Source organism: Octodon degus, unplaced genomic scaffold, assembly GCF_000260255.1.
Source record: "Octodon degus isolate 3935 unplaced genomic scaffold, OctDeg1.0 scaffold00279, whole genome shotgun sequence".
Classification (NCBI taxonomy): Eukaryota; Metazoa; Chordata; class Mammalia; order Rodentia; family Octodontidae; genus Octodon; species Octodon degus.
The window spans coordinates 992,871-1,005,402 of record NW_004524855.1 but is presented as its reverse complement, the minus strand read 5'-3'; the positions used below and the strand labels follow the sequence as shown (position 1 = coordinate 1,005,402).

At 58.5% G+C, this 12,532-nt stretch overlaps 2 protein-coding genes across 9 annotated transcripts in view; one reads left to right on the top strand and one right to left on the bottom strand.

Annotated features, from left to right (window-relative positions):
- Positions 1 to 464: 464 nt before the first annotated feature.
- On the bottom strand, positions 465 to 6,652 carry Tmem138 (transmembrane protein 138). Of its 5 annotated transcripts, none has more exons than XM_023706988.1 (5): positions 6,616 to 6,652; positions 4,439 to 4,695; positions 3,447 to 3,618; positions 1,793 to 1,868; positions 470 to 1,683 (listed from the first exon to the last, which is right to left on the bottom strand). In XM_023706988.1, the coding sequence occupies exons 2-5, from the start codon at positions 4,564 to 4,566 to the stop codon at positions 1,571 to 1,573; spliced, it is 489 nt and encodes a 162-aa protein (XP_023562756.1). In that variant the 5' UTR covers positions 4,567 to 4,695; positions 6,616 to 6,652; the 3' UTR covers positions 470 to 1,570. The 5 variants fall into 5 exon arrangements, with proteins under 5 accessions (XP_023562758.1, XP_023562757.1, XP_023562756.1 ...); XM_023706987.1 differs by lacking the exon at positions 6,616 to 6,652 and adding an exon at positions 6,145 to 6,609; XM_004646755.2 differs by lacking the exon at positions 6,616 to 6,652 and adding an exon at positions 4,848 to 5,312.
- A 381-nt stretch (positions 6,653 to 7,033) lies between these two features.
- LOC101581406 (cytochrome b ascorbate-dependent protein 3) overlaps positions 7,034 to 12,532 on the top strand; it is a 20,171-nt gene continuing 14,672 nt past the window's right edge. The window contains exons 1-3 of one of the 4 annotated variants that reach the window (XM_023706985.1): positions 7,034 to 7,184; positions 7,286 to 7,370; positions 10,948 to 11,145. In XM_023706985.1, coding sequence (XP_023562753.1) covers positions 10,956 to 11,145 — 190 coding nt within the window. In that variant the 5' untranslated portion in view covers positions 7,034 to 7,184; positions 7,286 to 7,370; positions 10,948 to 10,955. Of the gene's footprint in view, positions 7,185 to 7,285; positions 7,371 to 8,705; positions 9,706 to 10,947; positions 11,146 to 12,532 lie in introns of those variants that run through there. The other 3 variants (XM_023706984.1, XM_012512817.2, XM_023706986.1) reach the window with 3 other exon arrangements.

The window sequence follows — 12,532 nt, the reverse complement described above, 5'->3', positions numbered from 1 at the left end:
AAAAAAAAAAAAGACAAAGCAAGTAGGGGGCCGGGAGATAGCTCAGCACAAAAAGCGCTTCCCTGGCAAGCACAAGGGCCCGAGTTCAATCCCCAGTTCCACAAAAAAAGAGAAAAAGACAAAGCAAAACAAAGCCCCAAAAGGACAGAGGTGGTGCCTTTGGCATTCTGAGTACTCTGCCTCCCGTTTTTAAGGTGGGACCTTGCAGTGGCGCAGGCTGGCCTTAACTGTGGCGCCAGTGGCTGCCCTGCCTCAGCCTCCAGGGAGCTGGCACTGCAGCCATGTACCCACAGCTGGGCTCACCTTTTCCACCACAGTGGAAATCTTCTTGTGGAATGGGCAGTGTTTGAGATAGCATCTGGCTATGTAGTTCAGGCTCACCTGGAACTCACCGTGTGGCCCAGACTGGTCTCAAACTCACGGCAGCCATCCCAGCCTTTGTGGGATGAGGCTCCCTCTGCACATACAGAATCATCTAACACCCCATGGCAGAGTGAACAGGCGCAACCTTGCAACTGCAGACCTGGCTGCGGGCCACTTGGTCCTCTGGGAAAGAGGCGGCTGTCGCCTGTGCACCTCTCATTGTTTAAGAGATTTTGTTTTGGAGATAAGAGTCCTGCCCTGTTGCCCAGGCTGGCCTCGAACTGAATGCCCCATCCTTTTGCCCCAGCCGCCGTACAGGGGTGACAGGCGTGTGGCTTCCCCATGTGTCACAGGGCCTGTCTTCCAGGATGGGCAGATGGAATCACAGCGCCTGTGCCTGTTCCTCCTGCCCATGCTCCTGGCTTCCCGGCTGGCCCAACATACTCTGGGCACCTCACCCCTCTTCTGCCACTGCCCAGGGAACAGACCTGGCTGCCTGCTACGGATGGAGCCCAGCCCAGGTGGAGCTCCCCGCTGCACTGAGGTCATCCTGCTGCCCCGATGGCCAAACATGCTTGAGGTCAGGTGAAATCACCGCCAGCCCACTGGGCCCGAGCTGGGAGCCGCTCAGCTCCCACTGCCACCGACTGCTGGGTTCACTATCTCTCCCTGCCAACGGGGGATGGCTGCGGGTGCCTGACATTTCTCCTGTGATGGGCAGAGGAGTGGCAGAGAGGGGCATCTGAGCTCCGAGGGTTGGGGGCAGCAGGCAAGGCAGACGATGCCCACACCTCGCCTGCACTGGCTCAGGAATCTCTGTCGTTGGCAGGCCCCCATTTGCTATGGGGGAAGAAACAGAGGCTGGGACGGCAGGTCCAGCTAGACAGATAGCTTCCATGCTTTGTGGAAAAGGAGTTCAATTTATTTCCTATTTTTAAAATGCAAAAATGTTCCTTGGGTACATGGTCTAACATCTAGAGGCCAGCTTTTCAGGGGCACAGAGCTCCAGCCTGTGGCATCCTCAGTCACTCCAGGTGGCACCCAGACAACAGGCCAGCTGCCCTCTGTCCCCATGCAGCTCTTGGAAGGGTGTGACCCTGGGGCGACACAGCTGGCCCAGCCTGTCCTACTGTGCCCACAGCAGCCTGTTGCGATGGCCAGCCCTCCCCACAGAGCAGCAGAAGTGGCCTCACCGGAGGACACAGGGTCACCGTGAGCCCTGCAGGAACTCCTTGCGCAGCCACAGAGAGTCGCGGTGGAAGCGGGGGTCGCCCAGCCGCAGGGCGGTGCGCTTGTAGAAGTAGCAGTACAGCACTGCTGCTGTGGGGGAAAGGGTGCTCAGGACTGGCCTGCGGCCTCCCCAGGGCTACAGGGCAGAGGCGGCGGGACCCACTGGGACCCTGGCAGGCCGCGGCCGCGAGGTCGTTACCCAGCCTCTGGAGCACGAAGAGCGCCTGCAGCCCATTCGTCCACACGAAACTCTGGGAGTTTTTCCAGCGCAGGTTCTAGAGGAAAGTGGGACTGGTCAGTGCTGCATGAGGCCTGCTGTCTCGCTGGGCACAGCCTGAGCTGCTCCTCAGTGCGAAGCAGCTCGTCTCAACCGCAGCCTGGCGCCCAGACCCCCGAGCCCTTCCAGTTCCACAGGGGGCCCTTCAGCCCACTGCCTCTGCCATGGACAACTGGCCACCCGGCCATGTGGCTGGGTCCTGCCTCTCCAGATGTCTCCAGCTTGGCTCTCTTAGGAGAAGGCTCAGATGCGGCAGGCTGTCACCCACCACAGCTGTGGCTCACGAAGCTGGGGCCTCTATGGTCCAGTACAGCACCAGAACAGCTCAGGAGGTGCTGAGGCTGTGGGTCCAGAAGAGACTGGCACCCGAGGCCTGGCTCCACTCTGTTCGCTGTGATGCTGGGGACAGAAGCTGTGTCTCATGCATTCGGGATGCATGCTCTGTCACCCACTATCCCCTGCCAAGATCTCCAGCAGGATGGGGCGCAGGAGACCACAGAGACACAAGAATCTGTGAAGCCAGGAACCCGAAGGCAGGAAGGTCAGGCTTGCTACAGGCCTCGCACAGCCGTGTGGAGAGTATTGGGACGGCAGAGCGTGGGGTGCTAAGGGAGGGACTGTCCTGCTGACCGCTCCCCCAGATGTCACTGTCTAAACCCAGCCTACGCACAGTGAACCCAACAACAGCTTGGCTGCATGTCTTGGGGCTCGCAGCTGGTGGGTGTGAGGCAAGGTTACTGAGCAACAGACTCGCCCCTTGCCCAGAGCTGCTCCTCAACCCAGAGACAGGTGGGGTGCAGAATCCGTAGAGCCTACCCAGCCAGAGTGAGGCCTGCTTCCATCCCCAGCTCCACAACAACTCTCTCAGTAAACTGCTTCTGAGCCAAGCATGGTGGGGCATGCTGGGAATCCCAGCACTCAGGAGGCTGAGGCAAGAGGATCTTAAGTTTTTTATTTATTTATTTATTTATTTATTTATTTATTTATTTATTTATTTATTTGTGTGTGTGTGTGTGTGTGTGTGTGTGGCCAGCTCAGCCCACCAGGGGGCGGGGCTGGCTGGCATGTGGTGCTGGGGGATTGAACCGCGGTCCCTGTGCTTTGCTAAGCTTGTTCTAAGTAGGTGCTTTAGACCACTGAGCCATCTCACCAGCCCAGGATCTTAAGTTTGAACCCAGTCTGGGCAACTAAATAATTCTGTACAACCCTATCTCAAAATAAAAGGTGCTGGGGTGAAGCTCAGGGTGAAGGTTAATCCCCAGCGATGCAAAAACCCAGCTCTACCCTCCACTGGCATGGTGGCGCATGCCTGTAGTCCCAGCACGTAAGAGGCCGAGTCAAGGGGAACATGTGGAGCTCGAGGTCAGCCTTACCGCAGTGAGGTGTGTCTCAAAGAGCAAAAGAGCACAATGGCAGATCACCCCCAGATCAGGCTGAACGCTAGGTACACTGCACACAGGGGCTGGGCAGAGGCTTCCTGCGCCTAGAGCTCGGCCCCGAGGCCCCTTTGCTCCCCTTTTGCGGGGTCCTGCTGCCTCTGGGCTCTGGATGGCTGTGGACCAGAGCCACTGCTTACCATGACCCACACGTGGAGAGCGATGCTGAGCGCGAGGTACACGGCCGTCAGGATGATGGTGCCTTTGAACTTACGGAACAGGAGACTGACCAGGCCGGCCTGGAAGACGAAGGTGCTGAAGAACATGAGGAAGACAATGATGGTGTTGAAGAGGACTGCGATGTCCTGGATGCTGCGGACAGAGCACAGAGCGCCCGTGATGGGGAGGTTGGGCCCAAGAGTGCCTGTCCTGCCCTGTGAGGGCCCGGGCTTGAGGGCCTAGTGGCATGAAGCTATGGGTACCGCGGTTCCAATCCAGAGACAGGCTGTCCTGTGGGCACGTCTGTGGGCTGTCCTCACCGCTTCTTGTTCCTCTGGGGCTGGACCGGCAGGCAGGTTCATCCCAAGACTGCCCTTCCTAGGCGGGGCCGCAGGGCCTCCCAAAGGTTAGCCCCACCCCATCCCCAGGCAGCTGGGCTCGCTGGTCAGGAGACACATGGACCCTGCCTAAGTGTGGCCAGTGTCCTCTTCTTCCAGGAGACCGACCTTGGGGGAGGAAGCCTGAGCCCAGGGCTGTGGTTTCAGCTGACACACGGCCACAGAGAGCCACGATGCCTCCCCTGCACTGGCAGCTTTCACTAGATAACAACAGTGCCTGCCACTGCGTGCGGGCTGCACACAAAGTGCCTGACAGGCAGGACAATGTTTCTGCCTCCGATAGAGAGCAGCAGGGCAGGAGCCCCCCTGCTATGGGAGCTGCTCGCTGTGCCCAAACCTCGTGAGGACACAGAACAGGCCCCGGGGCCATGCCTAGGCACCCCAGGGAACCCCAAACAATGTCTGATTTTATCCACACTGCCAGTTCTCTATGCTCAGCTTCATTCATGAGGCCTGGGAAGGGCCCCTGGGCGTCTGGCAGTCTACCTTGGAGTGGCAACCTTGGCCCTGTGACTGGTGACACTGAGCAACCTCCCGCTGTGGCTCGGCCTCCTGGAGCCCCACTGCGGACTCACATGAAGAGCACCAGCTGGATGACAGGGGCCATGCGGAGGAGCTCGGAGAACGCGTTGACGAAGAGGTCGTAGGTCAGCAGCAGGAACTGCAGGGCCAGCACCAGACTGTAGCTGCTGGTCTGCAGCATCTTTCAGGTGCTCCCTGGGCCCGGGCCACATCCCGTGTCCCCAGACAGCACAGCGCCACCCCCTCCCTGGGGTGCCAGGGTAGGCGCGACTTCTTCCCAGAGCACTGCCTCCTAGGCTAGGCCAAGGACCTTTTGGGGTGAAAAGAGAGGTGACATTAGAAATCCATTAATGAACACAGACCAAGCACCTGCTGTGGGCGAGGCAGCACTGCAGAGACAAACTAGGGAACAAAAGTGGCAACCAAATACCCCAGCCTGTTGCTCCTCCTAGGAACCCTCACCCTCAGACCTTTCTGCGCCTGGGTCCTCTAGAGCCAGAGCTGTTCCTAACCAAAACGTCCAGGAGTACTAGGAACCAGGGCAGCTGCCCAGTCATGGGACAGCAGTAACCATGGCCAGAGCAGCAAACCCAGCAGGGTGCGGCAATGCACGCCTGCAATCTCAACACTCTGGGAAGCTGATGCAGGACGATCTTCAGCTTGACTTCAGCTTGGCAACTCAGTGATTTCGTGAGAACATCCTAAAAGGGGGAGGGGAGGCTGGGGATGTAGGCCCTGGGTTCAACCCACACCCTTGCTAGGGGCAAAAGCAAATACCTACGCAGCATTTGCAGTGTTTCAAGAGGTCTGCATAATCAAAAACATCACTCAACCCTCACAGCAACCTCCAGAGAAATGCAAGACACATTTTTTTTTTTTTTTTTTTGGCGGAACTGGGGATTGAACTCAGGCCCTTATGCTTGCCGGGGAAGCGCTTATTCTACTGAGCCATCTCCCCGGCCCCAACAAGACAGTTACTCTACTCCTGTTACACGTTAAAAAAGCAGAGGCCAAGTTACCCAGCCAGTAAACAGCTGGGCTGAGATGTGGAAGGGGGCCACTTGGGTACGGAGGGTGCTACCTGCAGCCTGCGCTGTCTGGCGTGTGATGAAGTAGGAAAAGTGTCCACATCAGGTGGGAAGCGGTACAGGTAGAAATATCTGAAAGCAAATAAGGCTTCCCTCAAAAGGGCACACCACCACAGGGCAGCAGCACAGGGGAGCCAGGTAAGGGGCGCTGGGCCTGTCCTGTCACAGAGAGGACTTCCAGTTAAAAACAAAAGACCTACATGTTGCTCTGGGAGTGCCCTTCCACCCTGAAACAATCAAATTTCAAAATGGGCTGGGTGTGGTGGTGCACACCTGCAATCCCAGCACTTGGGAGGCTGAGGCAGGAGGGCACTGTGAGTTCAAGACCCGCCTGAACTATTAATGAGACCCTGTCTCAAACACCCAAAACCAATGGACGGTGGTGGTGGCGCACACCTGTAGTCCCAGCTGGCACTCTGGAGGCTGAGGCAGGAGGATCACCAGGAGTTCGAGGACTACACAGTGAGTTCAAGGATAGCCTGAATACGTGGAGAAACCCCCATCTCAAAACACCCCAACAACAAATAAAGTACTCCAAGAACAACAAAAAACCACCATCACCACCAAAAGAAACTCGAAGAGTCACAAAACGATTAAACGAACATCTGTAAAGCACTTGACACCTCACAAACACTCTGCACGTTCCTAATATTGCTTAATCCCGGGATTACCTGGGCAAGCAGCCACGCTAATGCGCCCTGCCCCTTCTGCAGAGGCTGTGGGGCGAGGGCCCCTTCCTACACGACGGCCGTGGCTGTTTTGGGCGCTAGTATCGCCAGCGCCCCAGGGCGACCACCCAGATCACATCCCTAATCCTCGCAGCAGCTGTGCGCGCGAAGTCTAGCTCCCGTCGGGGTTGAAATCGCTCGGCGGTCGCGGCTGGCCAGCGCCGCGCCGCCTCACCCGGGCCAAGCCGGCGTCTCCGGGGTCGCGCTCGCCGGAAACGCCCCTCGCAACCCGGCCACGCCGGCTCCGCACAGGCCGTCCGCCGCTTCCAGCCGCCTGCCTCGTGCTGGAGCAGTTTTCCTCACGCTTTCCAGCCCACTTGAGAGTGGGACCGTCTGATAAAAGCCCAAACCCAAAAGGAGAGCGACAAAAGTCCTGACTCCTGGTCTCCCCACCTGCTCCTCGCCCGCGCTCACCTGAAGGAGCCCGCGGCGGTTGCCATGGGGACGCCGCGCTGCTTCCGGAAGCCGGCCCGGATTCCCGGAAGTCGAGGGCCACCCATCCGTTCCGGGTCCCGCGGGCTGCCATGCTTGTCCTTCCCTTTTTGGGACCGCCTGCTCCGCTTATGTTGAGAGCCAGCCCCGGAGGGAGGCTGTACGTCAACCAGAACAATTCCGCTTCTTCGCTATAAAGGATAAAGAACAGAGCAGAGACGTCGCGGTGCCCCGAGGCCCTGAACCCGGGCGCGGGGAAGACACGCCCGCGGAGGAACGGCGGCCGGGCGGAACCTTGGCGCGTGGGCAGCGGCGTGTCCCGCGCCCCCGGGGACTGGACTCCCTTTCCCAGGAGGCCGCGCGCGCAACCGGAAGTTCGTAAGCCTATAAGAGCGCTCCACGGCGCGCTCTCAGCTAGTCTTGCAAACGGGGGCTGGGTGCTGTGAGGGCGGCTGAAAGAAGCTCCAGGATTGGCGCCGTAGTCCCTGTGGCTCCTGGCATACAGGCGACCTCAGAGTTCCCGGCCCGTGGCGTACAGCTGTGGCTTAGGGGTGAGAAAGAGCCCGGGCTGGGATGCCAGGGACCTGGGTTCCAGTGCTGACTCCGCTTGCTGCCGTACTTCGGGCTGTTGCTAGCTTTGTCTCGCCTTCAGCTTGCTCTTGTGGGAAATGGACCCTGATCTCCGCGCCCTGCCTTGCACGGGCGATAGCTGTGAAAGCACGAACGCTTTGGGGAAGGTACGAAAAGCAGTCGAGCCGCCGCCCCCTTTTCCACCCCAGGTTGGCTGGGACCAAGTGCCCTGCGGAGGGGACAGAGGTCAGCCCTGACTCGGTGCCGAGGCCGGCTGTGGTCACCTGCCTGGGATGTCAGGCTGCTCTGCCCTGAGTCCTGACGTGACACAAGTTCTCTTGTGAAGACGGCGCCTGGGTACTGAGGAGAGTACCTGTCGCAGCCCTGGCCAAGTCTCTTTCCTTGCTGTTAGATAAGGTTAGGGCTTGAATCCCAAGTCCTGTTCTCAGGATTCCCAGGCTGGGGGAACAACACTTTTTGTTCTTTCAACTGTTTGTGATTCTGAAATTTGAAAGGATTGTGAGAGTTTCAAATACAGTACAGCTTTTTTCTAAGACCAGTGGGACACACCCCCTTCACCCCTAAGCCCGAGCCTAGCGTAGTGGAGGTTAGTGGTGGCGGAGCTGGCGTGTGTGCGCCATCAGGTTTCCATCCCCGCCCTAGGACTCCTGCAAAGGACTTGCGGGGAAGTGTTAGGTTACAGTGGATCCCTTAGGTCAAGGTTGATGGACCGCAGGTCATGGGCCACATCCGGCCACCTGCATGGTTTTTACATGTTGACATGATCTTTACAAACAAAGTTTTTTTTACAGGGTACTGGGGACTGAACCCAATTTTGAGGCAGTGTCTCACTAAGTTGCTGAGATTCGGATTGGAACTTAGGATCCTCTTGTTTCAGCCCACAGTGCTGGGATGACAGTCATGTCCCATCATGCCCAGCTAAAACATTACCCTTGTTTGACATGTGAAGAACAAGAGGAAGTCTGATTTCAGCGTTCACAGAGGGTCCCTGAAGCACAGTCACGCTCATTTGCCAGGTGGTTGTCTGGCTGCTCTTGCAGAGGTTGAAATATTTGTCACCTGGGCCTTGCTGAAGAGTTTGCTGCCTCCTGCCTTAGAATGGGGCTCTCTCCTGAAGCCCCAGTGGTCCCAGGGCCGCTGGCTCCCTCCCCTGGAGCAGGGAGGGCTTGTCTGTGTGCTGTGGGCAGCAGGCATGCTCTGACTTCCTGTCCTCAGCCATGAAAGTGTCCCATCCTCTGCTCTAAGCCTGACACAGAGCAGTAGTCCAGGACTTTATTTAGGGGTGTGGATACAGTCCCTTTTGGATCATATTTACTTTTTTTTTTTTGACGGAGCCCTTGTGCTTGTCAGGCAAGCGCTTATTCTACTGAGACATCCCTCCAGCCCCTCATATTTGCTTTTTTTAAACAAAGAAAAAGGTGATTGAAATCCCAACACTTCAGAAGGCTGAGGCAGGAGGATTTTACCCTGACCCGGGCAACTTAGCCTCCTACTGAGACACTGTCTCAAAACAAGAGTGAGAAGGGCGGCTCCATGTGAACTCATATCTCCCTTGTCAAGAGAAGATTGTGGAACTAGCCGTCCTCAGATGCTGGATCCTGCAGATCGGTGCTCGTCACAGCTGCTGCGCAGCAGGCCTGGTGGGTGTGGGGCCGGCGCCTGGCGAGCTGCAGCTTCTGTGCCCTGGCAGGAGTTGAGAAGGCAGCCCAGGGGCCGGGCGGCAAGTCCCTGAGCCCAGCAGCCGGGCCACGAGGCCTGCCTCCCTTCCTTGGGAAGTCTGCCCTGCTTTGGCCTCCCATCTTCCTCTCCCAGAGATGGCTGTGGCTGGGATCACCTGTGAGAGCCAGTGCCTGTCCTGGTGTGTGGAGCAGGCCTGGCAAGGTTGGCATCAGGGCTGCTGAGGTGTGGGGGGCCCGGGCACCACGAGTGCCAGCTCTTGTCTGTCTTTGGACATGAGTTCTCCCTGCGCTGCCGAAGCTGATCTTGAACTCCTGGCTCAAGTGGTCCTCCCTGCCTCAGCCTCCCGAGTAGCTGCGACAGCAGGCGTAGGCCCCGTAGGACCCGTACGCTGTGAGCCGGAATGTTTGTTAGCACTTGGGATAAAACCCTACAAGAGCAATAAGCAAAAAGTGTAATAATTGGCTCACAAAATTTCTTAAACATTTTTCTCCTACTAACAGCCATGGCCGAGGGGACAGAGCCGGCTGGGGGCTGTGAGGCCAGCAGACCTGAGTTGGACACCCCCCTCCTTACTGTCCTTCCCGCGTTGCGCAGTGGTTCTGAGTGGTTCCTCATGTGTGAGAAGGGGTGCTGCTGCTCCCAGACTCGGGGAGCAGTGTGAGGGTCTGGCGCACACAGCCAGCGCCCAGGGTGGCGCTCTTACCGCTGCGCCTTTCCAATGCAAACAGGTACGCAGGTGCTAAGCGCCCTGCACAAGGCGCCCACCACAAGGCGCCCACCAGGCCCAGCGGAAGGAATCAGGTGCGGTCGCCCTGGGGAGGGGTCGGGCGTGGGAGGAGCCGCGCTGGGGGGCCTCGTCCTTGGGCCGCCTTGAGGGCTGGGCTTGGCCGTGTGCGCGTTGTGTGCGCACGCACGGGTGCGGGCGTGGGGGCACACAGCCCTGGCCCTGCCGTCCCTCCCGGGTGAGCGCGCCGCCCCGGGTTGCACCCCCAGGCCCGTGCGGGGCTTCCCGGAGTAGCCGCAGGGCTGTGTGAGCCGGGGCTGAAACCAGAGCTGGCTTCTGAGTTGATCTGCAGATGTGGAAAGCCCTAAAATTAACCCTCTTTCTCGAGCGTGACTTCTTGCTTCCTCGTTTCTTTCCTGGACTTTCCCCAGAGAGGAGAAAGCAGAAGTCTGAGGCCAGAGACACCTTCGGGTGGCCCTAGATTCTGGGAGGGGGGGCAGAGTGAGGGCTGAGCTCCTCCTCAGCGCTGAGGGCTGAGCTCCCGCAGGGGCGCTGGCCCGAAGCCACCGGTCAGTCCGTCGGGGAAGAGGAACCTTGCATAGAAGCCTCAGGCTGCCTTGCAGTACTGGTTGAGTGTCTCCATCCGGAGTCCAAACTGCTCTGGAGGTTTACTGTTTTGTTTTATGATATTTTTTTAGACAGGGTCTCACTATATAGATCAGCCCAGCCTTGAGCTCAGCGAGTAGCCCAGGGTGAGATGGCGCTCACAGAGAACCTCCTGCCTCAGCCTCCTGAGTGCTGGGATCACAGGCACATGCCCCTGTGCCCAGCTATATTCTGAAGCTTTTTTGATCACCAAAATGAAGCCCAAACTGCGTGACTCGCAGAAATTCTAAAATTCTCAGCTGGGTACCATAGCGCACATACAATCCCAGCTACTCAGGAGGCTGAGGCAGGAGGACTATAAATTCAAGGGCTACTGGGTAACTTAGCAAGATGCCGCCTCAAAATAAAAGCACAAGGGCGTCTGGGCTGTAGCTCAGTGGTGGGACACTTGCCCGCCTGTGTGCAGCCCTGGGTCCCGTTGCCAGTAGGACAACAACAGAAACCAGTAAGAGCCTTGGAAGCCTGCAGCCCTTTGCGATGCTGCTGCGAGCCATGCGCATTTGCAGCCCACTAGCCATCCAGGCTCTGGGGCGCAGCGCCAGGCAGGCGGCAGGCTGCTGAGGCAGAGCCCATGTCCTGGGCTTAAAGGATGCCGGGGTGTGAGGGGTGGCCGCCTGGCCTGTGGGGACATGTGGCCCTCCTGCCCTTTCCAGGAGCGCGAATGGCCATGGCTCCTCGGGGCTTCTACCTGGCCTGCCTGCTTCTGGGCTCCCTGGGCTTCCTCTGTGTCCTCTTCACCACCTACTGGGCCCAGCGCTGGCGTGGCGGCTTGGCCTGGGACGGCAGCCTGCACATGTTCAACTGGCACCCTGTGCTCATGGTGTCGGGAATGGTGCTGCGCGACGGGGCCGGTGAGTGTGGGCTGCGGGGGTGCCGGGTGCGGGGCTGCCTGGCAGGCTGCGTGTGGGTGCTTCGCAGTCCTCGGGCAGGAGTCTGTGACCCATCTGTCAGGCCTAGGTAGTACGCACTGCAGGCCTTCTGCTGGGTCTGGGTGCGTGCCTGGCTTCTCTACTCCAGGAAGTCGAGGCAGGAGCTTTGTTAAATTCCTGCCCAGCCTAGGCAGCATAGCGTCTCTGGGCAAGACAGTCTGCAAAATCAAGAATAAAATGAGGGCCAGATGTGGAGATGTATGCCTGTAATCCAGCACTCAGGAGGCTGAGGCAGGAGGATCACTGTGAGTTCAAGACCAGCCTGATCTGCAAGCAAGACCCTGTCTCAAAAAATAAGTAAATAGAGGGCTGAGGAGGTTGCTTATCGCAAAGGCCTAGGTTCCATCACCCGTACCACAAGTAAATTAAACAGAAGTGGCGCTAGGCTCCAGAAGCCTCGCTGTGCACAGCAGTGGCTCAGCTCCTCGTGTTGGGCAAGCCCTGTGAGTTCGATGTGCAGCCCCCACCCTGGAGGCGGGCACAGCTAGGGCTGTCTCGGGTTTGCATTCTCACGCGCACTTTGTTTTTGTCCCGTGCACTGAAACCCGCGCCTCACGAAGTGGGAAGTGGGCCTCCCTCTCCACTGGTGCAGGCATAGTGGGAGCCACACCGGCACGCACGCCTGCAGTGCCTGACTCGAAGGCTGAGGCGGGAGCGTCACCGCGTGGGTGGGCTGCGCAGCAAGACCCCGTCTCGGAAGCGAGGCGGGGATGGTGGCGCCCTGGCAGCAGCTTACTGTGTGCACGGCACGTGTTCAGCCTCTTCTGTTGTGCCAGCCAGCTGCGGGCTGTGAGCACCACCGACAGGAAAGAGCGCCAGAGCGCGGCTGCTCTGCGCCGACTGCCCGTCACCCGTTCTTTCTGTTCTGATAGTTGTCTGAGGTGGAGGCTTCACCAGGTGCCCAGCCGGCCTTGGACGTGGGCTGCAGGCGTGCGCCTCTGCTCAGCCACGGCTGTGCTCTGGGCGGGCCACCTTGGCTGTGAGAGCTGGAGTTTTGTTTGTTTTGGAGGTCGGCTCTCTGTGTAGTTGGCGTTGGCTTTGAACACACTGCATATCTCAGGCTGGCCTCGAGCTCATGGCGATCCTCCTGCTTCAGCCTTCTGCGTGCTGGACTGACGGGCATGCACCACACCTGGCTGAGAATTTGGTACTTTTTAATCCATGCAGCTGTGTCAAACCACAGTTAACAAACAACTGAATGGCTGGTGTGTTTTTGAGGCACTGGCAGTTCCACACAGGGCTTGCGCCGAGTGTAACCCTTCCCAGGCCCTGCCCATTTTGTTCTTTCTTTTCTTTTTCTTTTTCTTTT

Excerpts from the sequence above, each read along its gene's own strand:
- Tmem138 (XM_023706988.1), bottom strand. The coding sequence starts at position 4,566 with ATGCTGCAGACCAGCAGCTACAGTCTGGTGCTGGCCCTGCAGTTCCTG. Across the intron at positions 1,869-3,446 it reads CTCTCCACGTGTGGGTCATG|AACCTGCGCTGGAAAAACTC; the intron begins GTAAGCAGTGGC and ends ACTTTCCTCTAG. Across the intron at positions 1,684-1,792 it reads CTTCGTGCTCCAGAGGCTGG|CAGCAGTGCTGTACTGCTAC; the intron begins GTAACGACCTCG and ends TTTCCCCCACAG.